Source organism: Austrofundulus limnaeus, unplaced genomic scaffold (assembly GCF_001266775.1).
Source record: "Austrofundulus limnaeus strain Quisiro unplaced genomic scaffold, Austrofundulus_limnaeus-1.0 Scaffold19, whole genome shotgun sequence".
NCBI lineage: Eukaryota > Metazoa > Chordata > Actinopteri > Cyprinodontiformes > Rivulidae > Austrofundulus > Austrofundulus limnaeus.
The window spans coordinates 2,288,775-2,308,356 of NW_013952421.1; the positions used below are offsets into that span (position 1 = coordinate 2,288,775).

At 36.3% G+C, this 19,582-nt stretch overlaps 1 protein-coding gene across 1 annotated transcript in view; it reads right to left on the bottom strand.

Annotated features, from left to right (window-relative positions):
- Positions 1-663: 663 nt before the first annotated feature.
- Positions 664-19,582, bottom strand: part of frmd5a (FERM domain containing 5a) — a gene marked incomplete at its 3' end in the record, with an annotated part of 54,547 nt that continues 35,628 nt past the window's right edge. Inside the window, 10 exon segments of the mRNA XM_014003559.1 lie at positions 664-738; positions 2,300-2,391; positions 2,489-2,552; positions 3,079-3,167; positions 3,293-3,380; positions 3,977-4,100; positions 4,835-4,932; positions 7,848-7,926; positions 9,189-9,231; positions 12,408-12,512. Of these exon segments, the coding sequence (XP_013859013.1) occupies positions 664-738; positions 2,300-2,391; positions 2,489-2,552; positions 3,079-3,167; positions 3,293-3,380; positions 3,977-4,100; positions 4,835-4,932; positions 7,848-7,926; positions 9,189-9,231; positions 12,408-12,512 (857 nt within the window).

Genomic DNA, 19,582 nt, shown 5'->3' on the forward strand with positions numbered 1-19,582 from the left:
CACATACACACACACACACACACAGAGAGAGAGAGAGAGAGAGAGAGAGAGAGAGAGAGAGAGAGAGAGAGAGGGAGAGAGAGAGAGAGAGACTCGCAGGCAAACAAATCAAATCACTGATTCGATTTGTTTGCCCTTTAACAATAAACTCAACCTGTGATTGTAGCTTCATTAATTTACTGTTTTGATTTGTGACTTTCATCAGGGTCAATACTAAATGCTCATTGGTCAAAGAAAATCAGCCTTATATTTGTTTTATGATGACATCAATAAGGATACATCCAATCAGCTTTATTTAAAAATACAGCCGATTTTTATATATGATAAAGTTTTGACCTCGTTAGATTTTCTTTCTGGCTTTGTGTACTTCAATTGTCTACAAATGTTTAGACTTATTCTGTTTTATTACAGATTTTATTTTATCGTCATTTCACTTGATAAAACTCATTGTGTCTTGACCGTTGAAAGGCAGACTTCCTTCACAGCCGTCTGTTTTTAAAAGGTTGGTCAAACATGTCCTCCAGGCAGAAACAGGCTGACTTTAGGGCACAGAGGGTCAAAGGGTCAAGTCATGTGGGAACACTGGTCCTCCCTCATCAGCGTTTTTTATTTTTTATTTTTCCCTTCCAGCCATCACTCCTGCTGCCTGATTAGATATCCTACCTGTAGCGGAAACGACTGCCCTTGAAGAACAAGTTGCTGCTGGAGACTGTGCGAACTTGACTTGACTTCTCGAGCCTGATGTAAAAAAAAAACACATTTAAATCTACAAAAATTATTTAAAAAAAACAACAACAATTATATGATCAGATTTACTTCCAAGCAATCTTAGKAAACACAAAATGGATAACTCAGTTTTACAGCTATTGAGCTAAAAACACAAATATACTAACAGATCTTTGTTTAAAATTTTGGCATGCAAAGCAGGCGATATGCATTCCATCAAACAATGATAGTTTCACTACTTTCTGGATTTAAAACCAAAGTTGAAGCTAGAATAAAAAACTCCAGATTACATTATGGGGGTCATTTTATGCATTGAACTAAGCTTCATACTGTATGTTTATGCAAAGTCTACAGGACATCAATGTTTAATGTTTCATCTTTTTCTTTCTCTTTTGTCCTTTTAGCCACCATCACCTGAGCTGATCCTCTCAGCCACTGAGTTCAGACTCTGTGTTTTTGTTAATCAACCCCCCTGAGCAGAAAATCTGACAGCTCTGAATAAACTATAACTCAAAGCTAATTAAGGAGGGAGCCATATCGCAGAAGTACTAGAATCTCATGAGCTACACACACCTCGTTTTCATGCTGACAAACAACCCAAAGAGTTTTTACAGCAGGAGAGAGTGTAGCTATGATGGAAGAGGGAAAGAATAAAACAAACTAGAGCAACTATATTTCCTGTAAAAAAAAAACTTTTAAAAAAGTGTTAATGCTGAAATTAGCTGAAGATAGTGCAATTACTAAAAGTTAAAAATCCATACCATCCTGAACACGCCACAGTGACCATAATATGTCACAGTTTGCCTTCTAAAAAAGGATGCCAAAAAAAGGGCAGAACAAAGGCTAACATATAAAAATAGCAAAACACTGGCTTAAAACAGAAAAAGGTTAGATAAAAACCAGAAATAGCAAAAACCTMCCTAGAAGGAAAAAGTTGCAAAAAGCTAGTTGAAACCTAAAAATTATGAAAGGTAATAAAACACCCTAAAAGAAATCAAAGACCTGCCAAAAAACTAAAATTAGCAAGAAGTTATAATAGTTAAAAGTGGCCAAAATATTAGCTAAAAGCCTATGTAGCATAAAGCTAGCTACAAATAACATAATAATAAGGTAGAGGTTTCAAAATGATAGTCAAAAGCTAAAAATGATTAATAAAAGACTACGGTAGCTAAAAAAAGCTAAATGCTACCCAAAAACCTAAAAGTAGTGATATGGTTAAATAATAAAAGTAGTAGAATGGTAGTTAAAAACTAAAAGGAGCACAAGAAAACAAAGACCAAATGTGCTGAAGCAGATTTTAAAGTGGACAGTGTATTTCATGACATTTAGGAGATTTCAGCATGTCTCTACAGGGAAAACATTTGTAAGTAAAATTTCTTGAACAACATGAAAAAGTAAAACACAAACTAACACAGCAGCCAACTCCTAAGTGAGCTGAATGTTCTGATTTATGCATGGCTAAAAATAACAAAACATACAGAAAAAAATAAGGTTGCAAAAAGGATAGTGAAAAAACAAACTGGAAATAATAACAAAAGTGCTGAATCAGCATTTATACACTAAAATGACTCACTTGTAAAAGGCTTGATTCTCTACACCGCACTTCCAAAGGTGTTTGCACGCCTCTGGTGTGGGCGCAAAATACGTCAAGATGATCTTTTTGTCCTGGAAATACAAGGATGATGTAACAAACAGACAGAAAAAGAAAAGTCTTGCTCCGCAAACAAGATAGGTCTTTTTTTTCTTCTTCTCACACACTCACCTCCTTCTGATTTGCATATACGTGGAAAGTCTTGCCTTCAAACTTGAGTTTGGTCACCTCGTTCCTGTCGGGGAGAAAGCGTGGCAGCAGTTTACGGCGAGCCGTAACAGAAAGCCACAGCCTCTTTAAATATTCATGACAACAACTTTGACATCCCATGAACAGTCATGGTGCTCCATGGTTGGCTGGAAAAACAAATTAGTGATAATAGTCCCTGAGGGGGGAATGCGGGATGAAAGAAACCTCGGTGAAGCTGAAGCAAACAAAGCGATTATAAATAGGTTGTAATACATATGATACTGCTGCTTTCATCACACGGATCCTCTCAGTTATTGTACAAATAAACACACCTATACTGAGTAATAAATAAACTTTATTAATCATCTATGTTGGCACTGTTAGCATCATTTCTTGCTTTAAAGTCGTTCAGTGGATTTAATTGTCGTAATCAGCCATCTGTGTATAAACGAGCAGCCAGATCCGGACAAAGGTAGAGACAGATGGAGGACGATTTTTAACTATCACTGTAAAACCAGCTGCACCAAGCAATTTTATATTTGTAGAGAAGACAGAAAAGACACTTCGCTCACCATTTGAGAAAATGAACTCTCCTGTTTCCCTGAAGAACCACAAAACCAAACGGAGTGAAGGCAAGGAAAGCAGGGTTCCCGGACACATCCTGACATTCAGAGATGAACAAAAGACACAAGTTTCAGCACAGCTGCTTCGTATGGGAGTATATAAACTTTCTAATAAGCAAAGACATATCTGAAATGTCTAAAAGCAGCTCAAACACCACTTAACCTTGCAYGGATGAGGATCAACACCATATGTCTCCAACATCTGGGCTTTCTGCAGGAAGTTTCGCTCTGATGTTTCAGGCGTCTGCCCACTAAGGAAAAACAAATCCAGGTGTTGGTTTATAACAAGCATAAAAACAGAACATGTAACAGATGTACAAATACATTTATTTTCATTAGTATGAWTTCAATTTCAAAATGTGAGAGAGGCCAAAATTTATTATGCAGACAGATGGAACCAAAAATAAATATATTTTAGTTTTTTGTATTTTATCTAATTTATTGAATTGTCTGCTAATTTGATGTAGAGAAATAAATTAACCACAAGGGGGTAGCAGAGAGTCATGCTATTCCCCCACCACAACTGGGACTAAATTTTTTATTTAAGTCAGCATTTGAACTGTGCATTTGAAATAAAACTAGAAGGAAGGCCTTGCATTTATTGAAGGGAAGCACATGTCAGAGTTTTAATATTGATTTGATAAGTTATTTTTATGTCAGAAATTCAGCTGCCAGGAAACAGATAGAAAGGAGATGCAGAACATGGGTGCAGTTAGAGGACATGAAGGTAGTTGGAGTGAGGACGGAGGACGCAGAGGACAGGGTGAGACGGAGGTGGACGACTCATTGTGGCGACCCCTGAGCTGAAAAAATAAATCTGACAAGTGTCTGTTTTTTTTTCTCTTACATCAGCTCTGTTTTGTGTATTTCTGCGATCCGACGCTCCAGCTTCTCCGAATGTTTGGGAAAGAACTGGAACTTGGAGCTGTAACCCTCCGGATGCTTYCCGGGGTCATAATCACCAATCTCAGCTAGAGGGGAAAAAAAATAAAGCATGAAAAAAATAAATAATAATAAAAAAAGTTAGCTGCTAAGCATATTCACACACAAGAGGGGACCAACTAAAGACAAACAGTATTATCTGTGCTCCTTCATGCCACATTGCAGTCCCTCAGATGACCCTGATGCTGATTTCTCTCTGCAAGGAGAAGCTGACGAGGCGGCCCCATCTTTAATTTATCAGCACCTCCTCCAGAGGACCGGTCTCCTCTCAAACACCGGGCTTTCTGTGAAGCCTGCTGTGTAGCCTTATCTTGTGTGTGTGTGTGTGTGTGTGTGTGTGTGTGTGTGTGTGTGTGTGTGTGTGTGTGTGTGTGNGTGTGTGTGTGTGTGTGTGTGTGTGTGTGTGTGTGTGTGTGTGTGTGTGGAGAGAGACAACAAATAACCTTAGAAAACCCTTGCACCCAAATGCCTTATTTCTAATCAGCTCTGATGCAACCTAAAACTGAATAACATTTACTCTAAACATCCTTTTAAAAAAATCACAAAGTGCGACAAACCAATTACATCCTAAAAGTTCTATAAAAAAATCCCCTGCATCATTTAAGTGTGATTTTAACTTCCTATAATTCCACAGAAAAATCTTCAAGCCAGGCTGAATGTATTTATTAGCTCAGAGACATAAGGGGCATAATAAGACTGGGACTGAGAGCATGTGAGAAGCAGAGAGTGGTACAAGTCATTTCCATCTGTCTCTTCTAGTTACCTTGAAGGATGTAGGCAGCCAGCATGGCTGCATCCGAGGTTTTACACAGGAGACGCCCGTGGTAGAGGTCCCTCTTGAGTTGCAGGAAGACCAGATATCTACAAAAGATGAAAAGATGTCAAAATGTCTTTTCATGTGGTTCCATCTCTAAAGGCAAGCTCAGAGAGAACAAAAAAAAAAAACTGTGATCATCTCAAACTTTCACAGTCCCTTTGGGTGGTTTGAATGTTTCGTTTTGATTTAGTTGAAATTAAGTTTTTTTTTTTTTTGTTTTAGACTGAGGAGTGCAGAAAAGCTCCATAAGAGAAGCTGTTTTATTCTTAAACCCTCCAGCCTAGTTTCAGATTCAGACAATAAACTCCTGAAGCGTGAGCTTTAATGAGACATTTATTGTGAAGAAGATGGTAATGACAGCGGGGCTGACTATTATTTCTTTCCTATCATTACGCAGCTTAAGAGAACCCCACAGCGGAATAATAGAACATATAGGCATATTTATAGTACAGTACAAACACTTTAATGTGGATTTCTTTAGTTCTTTTTTTTCTCTTTAGTCTTTAAAGCTTTTAAAGTGATCTTGATTACCAGAAGTTCACGCTTTCTGGAGTTTTTTTTAATTTTCTTTTTGAGCTTAAGAGTACAGCWTTTATGTTATAATGATTTATAAAARTAGCCAGGWACTGGATTGAAGCTAAGGTAAAGAAAAAAGAAGAAAAATGTAAACGATAAAATACTGTAAAAAAAATTTAAAGCCTGGCTCTTCAGAAGCAAATGATAGAAAAATGAGGAATGACTCAAAATGTTTTGCACGGTATCCCTCTCCCTATGCTTTCACAGGTTATTAATACTTCAATTATTTTACAAAAAAAAGATGCTGAACTCAAAGCAGCATAGTGAACAGTCTCATTTCAAATGTGACCAAGAAATACGTAGTTATGTTAATGTTTGTTTTTACATTATTTAAGCAGTGAATATGAGCTAACACACACATACACACGTTTTTTCTTCTATCCTCATAAGGACTTTACACTGGCTTTTATTCATTTACCGGTCATTTCTACAGCCTAACCAGTCCCTACCCTAAATCTAACCACCCCAGTACATACCTGACCCTAACCCTAACTTAAACTCAAATCACATCTCAGTCCTAACACTAACCCCTGACTCACCAGTGGGTCCTCACAAGGCTGTGTGTACTGGGAAAATGGTTAAATATGTCCCTACCAGGTAACCAACACATGTACACACGTAAAGTTTTATTATCTTTATTTGGACTTGCACTGACATCCATTAATTTCTACAGCCTAACCCTGACCCCTTGGCCTGGTAAAAACCAGACCCTTGTCCTTCACTTTGCTTTGTACGAGGGTCTGGACTCGCTGCTATAGAGAAGYGATTCTTACTGGAGCCGTGGCCTCTGCTGAAGTTTAAAACGATTTGATCGGTTAGCCGCGACGTAAGAAGCTAACCGGAAATCGTGTGCGCTGTAAACAACCCTACTGAGAGGAGAAAAGTACCGAGCCGAACGAGACGACTGTAAATGAGAGCTGCTGCTTTGTCAGACAAATTTAATTTAATTTGGAAGCCTTATCAACACGGACTGGCTTCATTCACTTCCTCCACTGCCGTATGCTAAACTAGCAGTCACTGTGCAGAATATCAACGTCTTTCAAAACTCCGCCTTCTGCTTGCTGATTGGCCCAGGTAAAATAAACTACAAGCAGACACTGCGCAGAAAATCACGTTCTGTTCTCTGTTGGTTCGGCTGAAATGCTCCAGAAGAAATCCTTCTCTATGGGAGAAATCCCAGACGGAGCAGTGAAGGGAAACTAGAATTGAGCGGAACTGCGTAGGAAGGCAAGGGCCAGGTTACTGACCTCTAAACCTAATCATAACCCAGAAATAGCATTTTTCCTTGCATGGACCAGGCAAAATGTCCTCACAAGGGTGGCCCAAAGTCTAAATATGTCTACACAAGAATAGCTAAACATGTGCACGCACACATACAGAGCAGATCAATATGTCCTCCATCATTAATCTTCACTCACAGTGCCGAATAATTCAGTTCAGAAAATGCTTGTGTTTTTCCATCAGTAGAAGAAGCTGTCTGCTGTGAAACAGGCCTACTTATCTATATTTTTATGTTTGTTTAGCATCCAGTCCCCCCGCCACAGGRTAACTGAGTGTACAGTGCAGCCTGAACAAATCCTGCAGGCAGATGAATATTTATCCTCTCCCACCCTCAACGCTCTGACCTCTCCACTGTCATAATCATGTATCACTCTGTCCTCCTTCCTCCCACTCCTCCTTTGCCTTCACACTTTCAATCAGCGCTCCTTTCCCCGCCACCTCCCTTCATCTCCACTATCCACTCTTTCTCATTACATACACTCCACATGTGGCGAAGGCTGCATCTCATTACACCTCAAACACAGAGTGGGCTCCTCTCCTTCCAGTCAGTAAGAAAAGCCCGACACTCACCAGCTGGAGACTCCCAACATGATCTGAGGGAAAACAAATCAACTTGCTATTTTCACCGTTTTCTGTAAAGTAATTTAAAAATAAATATTTGTGACAGAACTCCATTAAAGCAGAGTCACTGTGTGGAAAATAATGTGTTAATTATCCTYYAAGAATTGTGCCCRGTGTTGCTTTTATTGCTCCATCTAYTATCTTAGTGAGGTACTAGGACAGGCTTCACTGTCCCACAGCTCTTATTAAAAAATGCATTCTGAGTAATGCTTATCAGAATGCTTCCGAGTCAAATTGTTTTAATTATGAAACAGCCATAAATAATATTTTAGATGTTTGCCTGTTTGCTCTGTCTGAATGTTTCCCACCCGTCTGTTCTGTGGTTAGAAATAAAAAAGCTGTTTTTTCAATGTTTTTCAAATTAGAAAATACTCTCTAATAAAGTGTCTTTGTTCATCTTGAAAACTGAAGTAGATGTACAGTAAATTATAGCTGTGGAAGGGGAGAATGGAATAAGAGGGCCTTTATCAACTTCACATACCGAGTTATTTCCTCCTTGAGAGACGCAGGATCCGGAGGGTAGAACTTGACTCTCAGACACATGGTGAACGGAGGCTGAGCTACAGGAGGATAAAAACAGAAAATATTAAGGAGACACTGTCATTTCTTAATAGCAGATCAAAAAAAAATCAAGAGAACAAAGGTGAAATCGTACTGTCGCCTGACTCGTACAAAATGACGTCAAGAGAAAAGAGTTAACGTTAGGCCTGTCACAACACATTTTGCTAGATGATATGTTGTCTCAGAAATTATTGTGATCAAGCAATTATATTGTTTGGAGACTGATATGGTCCACTAAAGCAGTGGTTCCCAAAGTTGGGGTCGGGACCCACAATGGGGTCCCAAAACATCAAGGTGGGGTCCTGAAAAGATTTTCTGAATTAATTATAGTAGAAAATAACAACTAACATTTTTGTTTTGCCTTTGTTGTTACAAAATAATAAGATTAGTGTACTAAAAATGGACAAAAATAAATGCCTGTTCACGGGGCTATCATGCCACCGAGGTTATGAGACCACGCGCCTGGCAAATATCTGATCCGAGAGTTCACTCCTCCTCATGCTACGGGGTAAAAAAGAGGGAGACGCAAGGAAAACAAAAAAAGCAGGCAAATGAAAATTATCAATCTAATTTTAATTTATTGTGCGATTAATTGATTGCTTATCGCGACAGGCCTAGTTCCCATTTATAACATTTAAAAGACTTGTTTCAAAACATCAGCAACCCATTGTCCTCCCAGCACACCTGGACCAGCCATTAGCAGGATGACCTGAAAAAAATCAACTCTATTTCGCCAAACTGAAATCACTCAAGGAGCTATCTACAACAGGTAAGATATTATTTGTTCATAGGCCTTCCATAGAACCCCACTTCAAAAGGATCGTAGCTCACTTTTTGTTTATTTTTTCATGAACTTAAATACCCTTTTACATAGGATGAGCTAAAATATATTTTTATCTCAATTTTCTGCTTGTCCACAGTCGGGTCTCAGAGGCAACAGGTCCAGGAGAGAAATCYGGACATCCTTCTCYCCAGAGACACTAAGCTCAGCCTGAGAACGCCTTGGGAGGCCTTAAGGCATTCCCAGGCCAGAGATGATATAAGCCCTCCAGTGAGTTCTGGGTGTTATGGGCCTCTTCCCAGTGGGACATGCCCAAAAAACCTCTAAAAAGGAGGCGTCCTGATTAGATGCCAGAACCTCCTCAACCGACTYGTTTCGATGCAGAGGAGCAACGGTTCTACTCCTCGCTCCTTGCCCTATCTCTGTTTGTTCTCATTTCTTTGTTCACCAGATTATTAAGAGATTAACACAGACACTTACATTTCAGTTGCTTCGCAATAGATTTTGTGAATTCCAACCAGTGCTGCATAGGAAAGAAACACACACAAATGCAAATACGTTAATTTTAACAAACCTCAGTAGAGAAAACCACACGTTGTATAATCACGCTGACACTTTCCCTCTCAGTTCCYATGATGTTTAGCTGTTACTACTGACAGTTTTCTGGAGAAACCTGTTCATTCCACACACCGTGTCAGAGCTGATTGTGTGGTGCGATATGTTAAAATCAAACATTGCCTCCTCACGGGGATTCCTTGAAATCGCTTCAGACAAAAGAAAGTTGGACTTTTTTTCCACTGAGCAGACAAGTCCATAGAGGTGCATTCCATTTTTTTCAGCTCTGACAAGAACCACAACATGATCCATGAACAGTTACTGCAGGAAACAAACAGAATGTTCTACTTTAGACAAGAATCTCATTAATGGAATTTATTATGGAAATAATACTTTTAGGTTTAAGCCAGTAATTCATGACATACTTTAATGACCTAGGTTTTCATGACATGCAGTTCATCAGTGATTACAGCCAGAACAAGATCTGCTAACAACAATCATTATTAGCTATAACTTGTGTTTATCTTTGTTTTCCCTTGACCCAGCATTTCCTTATGATGAAATCTTGCTTTATTAAGATGACATAATAGTGTTTGTTAAGCAGTAAATATGAGGCCTCAACTGCCTCAGCAAAGGAGAAACAGGAGCAGAGAGCAGGGGGACAGATGGCTTTATGTTGTTCTCTGTGTTCCTGTTGTTGCAATAAAACTCAGCTCATCATTTCCACGGAGTACCTTCATTCTTGGACCATGTATTTCTGTCTTTGTTAAATACATATTCCCATAACAGACTTCGTCACATTTCATTTAACTTTACCTAAATTTTTATACAAACCCAAAGCAGTGCAAGCAGTTAAATTATTTATAGTTTGTATTTATAAATTTCTGCTTCTTCTGTGCCTTTGACAATTCAATATTTCAGTAAAGGACTGGCTAAACGTGTATGTAAAAACATCATCTAAAAATGTGTTACAGCTGTCAAATAATTATCAGAAACAATATGAATACTTCAGCTCTTTAAAAATGGAGTTATGTGTAAAAGTTTTGGGTAATAATACATGAAACGTGAAAATTATCAGCCAGATACAACAAGTACGTAGCTCTTTCAACAGCCTTAGTTTAAGGAAAAAGAGTTGAATTTAAATAAAGGCTTGTCTGAGTGGTGCCAAAATTAAAATCATATAAGTGAATGTAAATTTTATTTTATAAACCTTTACACAGTCATCAATTTCACATTAAATGTTTTTCGCCAGTAATTATTTGCCGGTGCAAACAGTAGCAACTAGCAGTAGCCCTTTAAACAGGAACATTATAATTACCTCCGGCAAGGGAGGAGGTAATGTTTTCGGTTGCGTCTGTCTGTCTGTCTGTCTGTCTGTCTGTGGACAAAATTACTTAAAAACTTGTAGAGGGATTGTCATGAATTTTTTAATACATGTGGGTATTGGCCAAAGGAACACACCATTAAATTTTGGTGAAGTTCCGGATCACGATGCGGATACAGGAATTGTTCTTTTAATTTGAGCAAATCAGCCAGGCTACGCAGTGTCATTACGTCAGACACATGCCTGTAGGAAACAGGAAGTACAAGTCGCATCGCTGGGACTACACCTCCCAGGATGTCTACTATCGGGAAAGTTGTGATTATTCTGTTATCCACTAGTATTGGTGATGTTACTGCTGTCTGGAGACGTAGAAAAAGAAATGCAATTCTCTTCACATTACGGGAATAACAGGACACCGACAGCGGGGGAGAGTCCTGCTGCAGTCCAGCCGAAGCTGGTACCGGTGTTACACCGGACTGGTACCGGCCAGCAGGAACAGCTGATCAACCATGTGAGGTACCCTCCATATAAGAACTTTATTGTGTGATTGGTCAGAAGTTTGTGGGAGTGTTTGTTTGTACTGAATGTGCTCAGACGCTGTATTTTGCTTCAACCATTCACTTCAAAAAAAAAAAAAAAAAAGGCGACTCGCTTCCAGAGCCGACTGTACCAGGAAGCAGCAGTTTATAAAGAGAGTCAAACTGTTAAAAACTYATAAAAGGGGATAAAACAGACRCTTTMCACGGTGGAATCTGACTGATGAAAACTTAGGAGCTTAAWYCMRGRMCMRKTTKRWKRWKRAWWAMSKYSGGKKRMSRRKYYYYKRMCTKTTTTTTYGCATTGGACTCCACTGGGAAGAAATCCCGTGCATACTGCCTGCTTAAATGTTCGCTACATCTGAACTTATTCGGCAAATGTGTTTCCATCTCTCCTTTTGCRCATTAACTCTATTAAAGGATGGGRGAAATTGGCCTTGGCTGAGGTTTGCACTCTCCGAGTGCKTCTAGTATTTTTGCTGTATTTAYAAAGCTTAGATGGACTGCTGTAAAACATTTGAGACTATAGTTTATTTTAGGTATACACGTTAGCTTTTAATTCAGTCAAAATTTAACACTTTTTCTCTAAACTGAGGGTGTTTTAAAACATATCTGCAACAAGTAAGATAATGTTTGTTCATAACCTTTCCACAGAACCCCACTTTTAAAATAATCTGTTCCTTTAAATTAGCTTCGACACACACCGGCGTTCTTAGACTAATATCAAACAATTTGCTGGACCCTTTACTAAGTGTAACAGTGAATGTTTTACATTCTCAGCTTGTGGTCAGGAGAATAATTTGAAAGCAAACTCCTGTTTTCCAAGTGATTGCTTCCAGTTTTTCTCACACAGCTGGCAAAAAATTGAGTATTATTTTTTTGTTCTTTTTATTGTTTCACAGTAAAACAAAAGCCTTGAAGGCTGCTCCATTCATGAGAGCAGCCTTGGAGTTCTTGTTTAACAAAATATCCTTCATTCATCAAAATCTAGGAACGTCTTTCACTGGATACAAAATCAACAAACGCATCAAAGGCACGATGAGTCATCAGTATTTTTACTGTCTACCTAAAACATAATTTACATTGCTGTAAAAAAAAACAATACTTGTCATTGTGAGGCTGAGAGCCGCTTTGTACAAGATGCTTTATGTATGCATAAGATGTGGCATTTAACAAAATATCACAGTGGCTTAAAACACAATACAAAGCTGCAGCAGATTTCTAGTGTTTGTGATTTCTTTCTGCACATGATTATATTAAAATTCATTCATGCCAAAAGCATACCCGCTGTTTGTCTGGGTCCACATATCTGATGCCAAAATAGTCTTTTTCTAGTAGGTTCAGGTGGTGGCAGATGAGATCAAACAGATACTGTCCCTTTGCATCCCGCTGCGAATAAAAAAAAGAGAGGAAAAGAAGAGAATTTAGTGATCATGTCAGCAGTAATAATCAGTATGTCTGAACACACGGGCCAAAAGATTCAGCTGAGAACAGGCTGGCTTGTGTTTCAACAGGTTAAATCCTTTTATTTATTATAAATGTGTTTGTTCTTTTCTTTTTAAACTCTGATTCCAGATATTCTTTATTTTTTTAACTCCCATATTGTAGCTGTGTACCCAAACACGCAGCTGCAAAAGAGAAGAGAATGGTTAAAAAGTGCCTCACTGGTGTATTATTGTGACAGTTCGTGAATTTCAGGAGAACTTTAGAGAAAAATGTAATAAAGTTGTGGGTTATGTTGTCAAAGCATAATTCTTATTGTATTATTGTAGAATACTGCACAAAAAATTTTTCAGATTGATGGTTTTTACTTCCTGTAGCTTTTTCCTTTTTTGGACGTCTATTTTTCACCGTGAGTGATTTCATCTTATGTTACATTTTACTATAATTTAATTCGTCATAAATGTACTTCTCATCCTAAATTACAGTCATGTAAAGTAAAAAGAATCATGATTTAAAAAATCTGATATATTCCTCAGTATAACGTATTTAAGCGTAAACAGTGAGCCGTCTTGGACCAAATCCACGTCTATAAATGAACTAACTCCTTCTTCTTGCTCTGTGTTGGTTTGGCAGCAGAAGTATCCTCGACAGCGCTCTTCTCCTTGATGTTCCTCATTCTGCAGATAACAGCCACTTAATTAGGACAAAAGCCTGTCAATACAGCAACACTGTTAAACCAGCCTGACTATTTGTGACCAAATGCTGACTGGAGCTCTGCGACTGGAGGGGTTTGGTGGGGGGGCTGACCTTTTCTGTAGCGATACCAAGGGGCTTCATGGGTGCTCGCCACTGTCACTTCAAGACTAATACTCTGCTGTGAAATCACAAACCAAGCTGACGTGCCTGATAACTAACAGGACCAAAACTGTGGAGAAGCACACCACAGGGTGCAGACAGGGCTTTGTGTAACACAATCTATACATAGAAAATACATAAACTGATTCACAGAATCAGTGAAATTTAATTTGTGTGTATCATCACTGATGAAGATGATGAAGATGGAGATTCCACATAAATTACTTAAGAGTAAAAATAGCAAAASCTACAGCATTGTTGTATACGTTATTAAATGATAACACATTATAGATACAATGTAAAGTAACAATTGTACCACATTAAATATATTGTTTGAAGTTTAAGTAAAAGTATGTAAAACATTTACAAATCCTATTAATTAGCTGTAGGAGTTGTTAGTAGAACATGTTACGGTCATCCTACAAATTTATTATTTCATCAGTTAAATTTATTGATRTTTTATGATTTGGTTGATTCATCATGCAAATAAAACACAAGACAATATTACTTGTAAAATATCTATTTAAATTTGTAAAAAGATAGTCAAAATAATTAATTATAAGGAAATAGAGATCTTTAAAAAAAACGTCCATTTCGAACTAGTTTGAAGGAAACTGCACTGGAATAATCTTGATATTCAAACTTCAGAACAATTTATATGTTTAAAAAGTTGACAAAAGCTAGTTTATTTTAAAAATGATGATACTATGTATATATTGACATAAACAGCTGTTCATATAAGATGTGAAAATTTTGATATTAGGTTTTGGTTTTTATTTGCAAACAATATTCAGGCTGGAGTCTGAATAATGTTGCACTAATGTTGGATTTTATTTTGAAAATAAGGGGCGGATGTGACATAATTTCTTTCTTCTGTCCGCTCATTCATTCATGGTTTGATGTATCTTGGGTTTTGAATCATTGCATTTAAATGTTTTGTTTGTTTTTAATGAATGAAATGAAACAAACGTTTTTAAAACACATTTAATAAAATTGCATTAATAATTGCTTTGAACACATTAACAGTTTTTTTTTACAGTAATTTTCTAAAACTACATTGATTTAGGGATAGAAAAATACACCTGGTTTCAAATGCTACATTTTCGTAAAAATGTCTGAGACACACAGAGACAAACAAAACAAACAGCAATTCACACTCTCACTCACACCTAGGGACATTTTAGAGTTGGCAGTCAACCCAACATGCATGTTTTTGTTCTGCAGGAGGAAAYCAGAGYACACACAAAACAGAAAATTTCTAGTTCTTCAAGTAAAACATGAATTTCTTCCTGGTTTTATCAGTAAATTCATCACTTTGCTTTGCGAACGTGCACAGTAATAAATGTGTTTCAAACAGTTCTGCAGGAGAGAAGGCACTGAGTCAGAAACAACATCTGGTCTTCTATTGCAAGGAAACAGCAAGTTTGTTAGTATTCAACAGCACTCCCATCACCCCCCACAGCCTAAACAGCACAGCTGCATTATCCCCACCAACCTCTCTAATTACAACGTTAAAGTGATTGCAGGAGAGAAAAGAATGTCCTGAAATTTCTAATGAATACTAATGAACACTGCCTCGCCTGAATTGCGTCTCATTATTAGAGTACAAGAGGCTCTGCAGGTTGAGAAAAGGTTTGATCAGTTCTGATGTTCAGCAGAAAGCAGTTTTAACAGGTGTGACCTTGATTTGATAACACAGCTTTACTACCATTGTTTAAAACATATGGTTTTGCAAATTAATTTTCTGTCATACTAACTGGAAACATACAAGCTCAGAGATCAGCAGCTATCAGAGTATAAAAATATTACTTTGTTATGAAAATGTTTCTGTTGATGGAACAAAGCACATATTTCAAGCTTGTTTGATTCACATTAGTGAGATGTTTTTTTGTTCTTCCGTACATTTTTTGACACTTATGTTAATCCGCAATTTTTGTGCTATTTCAACAATTTATATATCAAAACATTCAGCTCATTCAGGGCTTTCTGGTTATGACTTTTGGCTCTTCAACAATTTATACTTATGGAGCTATTGAGCGTTTTCTGCCATTTTATTCTCTTATTTTTTTCTACTTTTTTAGCATTCAGACCTTATTTTTACTCTTTTAGAATATACTTTTCAGATATTCTTTGCCCCTTGAAGATTTTGTTTTTACAATTTGGATTTCATCAGTAAATTTCAGCAATCATTAAGCTAATTTTGGGTTCCACTACAACTGTTAAAATACAGCAAGCAATAGTTTTGTATTTAAATGTATTTCAGGAAAAAGAATTCACACTGCATTTTTGCAGGAAATACATTTTTCTAGTTAATTAATCTTTTTTGTATTTTTTTTCTATTTGTATTGTTCTATTGATGTCAAAACATCAAAATAAGCTGACTGGAAATTATCATCATCAATACCTTTTTTATTAACTGTCGTTTAAACTAAAACCTTTATTATTAAGCTCAATGATAAAACAGTTTTTATATTAAATTAAGCAGTTATATATTAAATGATTTACAGTATTATTCATGTTTTAACTGTATGTATTTTATTTTGATTTCCCCAGCTTTCATTTAACAGTTTTTTTGTGACTCAAAACTGTTTTGAAGAAGTGCTGTTCCATCATTAAAACCAAATCATTTATTAAATTTGTTGTGACCAAATGATACATTTTTTACGCTTTTGTATTGTATGTTTTTAAATGTTTGAAAGCTTTAATATGCATGAAGCTGTCTGTAACCGCTCAAGCGTAAATAGGTTAATAAATACACCAGTCTCCATTAATAAATAAATGCTTCCACGCTGAGAATTCATCAGTGTTTACACAGTTTTCAGATGTCTATTTAAAATAAAAATCTAAAACGTGCATAATTGTTTTCTAACATTTAAAGAGCACAGTGGACACTTTTCTTTGAGATGAATCATTAAGTCTCCATGTCGACACAGGAGCTCAGAACATGAATAAAACATTGAATCACTTTATAGTGAGAAGAGTGAAACACGATGCCAGTGAGTGACTGTGTGTCTGTTTGTGTGTAGCTAAAGGTATCTTAGCCTCCAGGTGATTTCTTTAGTTTTTTTGAGCAGATTCCTTTCATCTGTCCCATGAGACGGGCTGATTAAATACRTCAAACTGAGTCAGGCTCCTGATGGAGCTGCTGGGGTTTAAAATTCTCAACCTCAAATGTTTCATCTGGGACAAGAAACACAAAGACCAAACAAAGCTGCAGTTAATATAAAGCTCTCACCAAGGTGCACTGCAAAAATCAATTAAATCCACTTATGTTCTTTATGTTACAAGCTAGAAATTGTAAGTTTATTAATTTATGTGTAAAACATACATTTCCTTATTGCAACATACCCCTTCATCCAGTAAATATATAAAACTAATATATAAAACAAAAATAATTTCATTTAAAACAGTCGGTTTGTCCTGATTGTGCTTTTTTTTAACAAAATTATTCCACAACCAAAACATAACATCAAAAACACAAGCGACCCCCATGTAAAAAAAACATTTTTTAAATAAACAGAACTGTGAGCTGTGGATCCGCTTGACAAGCTTATGATTGGATTTTGTTGTCATCACATTAAGTCAACAACAGCTGTTAAACGTGGTAATTAGTCCACATTCGCCGCCCCGGGGGAAATCAGGGACACATCAGAAACATAACAGAAAGTGACAGAACATCTCTGAAGTGATCCAAAATATGTTCCTACGTCTTTAAATTTATAAATCTCATATTTAAAGGAAGAGCCATCTGGGTGAAGAGAAGCCTGCTGAAGCTACACAGCATAAAGTAGAATATTTAACAAACAAAAAGACCCTCAAATATAAAAGCAATTGAAAATGGATTACACAAATTTGTAGGTTTTTGAAAGAAATTTTAGTGGAAAAATGTGTAAAAAGAAAGAGCTAATATTTGGTACAAGATAGTTCTGTGAACCAGGTTGTACACCTTTATTGTAGATTTAATTACCTTAAAATAAAGGTAATAATCAACTAAACCTGTATTTTAAGTTCAAAATGATCATTTCTGTAGTAGATTATTATTGTTTCAATAAACCTGATTTCATTGGAAAGCCTGTTAATGTCCTTTTCAAAAGGCGCCACATTTGTAAGGAACATGCATTTGTTCCTTACAAGCAGTAGAGCTGAGTATTGTGCGCAGGAAAAATTGGCCGAATCTTCTGTCAAACAGCTTATTTTGCTGTTGCTACTGACACTTGTTTTGAGCTTCTGGTATCACCAGGTGCTGCCAATCAAGCACCTGATTGTCAATCTCAATAAAGAGAGAGATTCTGGAACCAGTGGCAATCCCACGTCTTAGAATCAGCAATTGACCTTACAATAGTTTCAGAATCACTAGCAGGAATCAGTTCAGGGCAAGTTATTAAAGAAACAACAATAGGCAGTGACCACTATCCTATAATAACCACACTGAATTTAGAAGCAAAGCAATGTGATATGAGGGGAGCACATAAATGGAATTTCACTAATGTTGACTGGACAACATTTATGGGTATAAGTGGTAGGGAAACGGCAAAAATAGATTTAAATCTGGATATTGATTAACTAAATATATCAATATGTTCTGCTATTATAGAAGCAGCAAACATATCAATAAAGAAGAAAGGAGGAAAGAATAAGAAAAAAAATAGTTCCAYGGTGGACAAAAGAAAAAGCTTTTAAATCTAGAAATAAAGCTTTTGAAATGTTGAAAACAAATCACAGTTCTAAAAATTTTATAGAATATAAAAAAACTTCAAAGTATTGTAAGAAGAACTATAAAAAGTACAAAAAGAGATTATTGGAGAGGGTTTTGTAGTTCAGTGGGAAGAGAAACAGAAATTAGCAGATGGTCGATGATCAAAAGAATGAATGGAATAAAACAAGACTATGGTTATCCAGTTCTACAAGATGGAGAAATATTTGCAGTTGAAAATAAGGATAAAGCAGAATTAATAGCTAAAACCTTTGTTAAAATTCATAGTACAAACAATATTAGTGAAGWAGGAAAAAAAGGACGAGAAAATACTATAAGAGAAAATAGAGCATTATTAGAAGAAAAGGAAGAATGTGAAAATGTTTTGATAAATGTACCATTTAATAAAAATGTGTTGAATCAAATAATTAAAAAATGTGAAATATCTGCTCCAGGAAATGATGATATCTGTTACATAATGATAAAACATCTTAGTGATGGATCAAAAGACATTCTTTTAGAATTATATAACAGGGAAGAAGGAAAATTACCACAATCATGGAAAGAAGCAATCATCATACCGAAAAGAAAACCTGGTAAAGATCATACACAACCAGGGAACTACAGGCCAATTGCTTTAACATCAAACATTTGCAAAATTATGGAAAAAATGATAAATGAAAGGTTGACATATTATATAGAAAAGAAAGGATATTTGTTAAAGCTTCAAAGTGGGTTTAGAAAGAGAAAGAACACAATGGATCCAGTTTTGTGTCTGGAACTTGAAATCAGGAAAGCTCAAATTAATAAAGAAAGCGTTGTAGCTGTGTTTTTTTTATGTAGAAAAAGCATACGATATGATGTAGAGAGAAGGTTTACTTATAAAACTGAAGAAAATGGGAATAAAAGGGCAAATGTTTATGTAGATTAAAGTTTTTTTTCTGAGAGAAAAATACAGGTAAAAATAGGACAAGATTATTCAGATAAATATGTTATAGAAAATGGTAGACCACAGGGAAGTATTGTTAGTCCATTATTATTTTCTTTAATAATATATGATGTATTTGATGATGTAGAAGTGGGAATAGGAAGATCGTTATTTGCAGATGATGGGGCTTTATGGAAAAGAGGAAAAATGTAGAGTTTATTGTAAAGAAATTACAGATGGCAATTAAAAAGGCTGAAAACTGGTCATATAAATGGGGATTCAAATTCTCTGCTGAAAAGACAAAAATAGTATTTTTTACAAGGAAAAAGACAATCAATAATATCAAACTAAAATTATATGGGCAAGTACTTGAGCGAGTGAAACAGTTTCAATTTTCAGCTGTATGGTTTGATGAAAAAATAACATGGGCATTTCATATTCAAAAAGTAGTTGATAAATGTAAAAAAAAATATTAAAGGGGCAATATTATGTGTTTCTCAGGCATATATTTAAATACTATACCATAATAAAGTATCTATG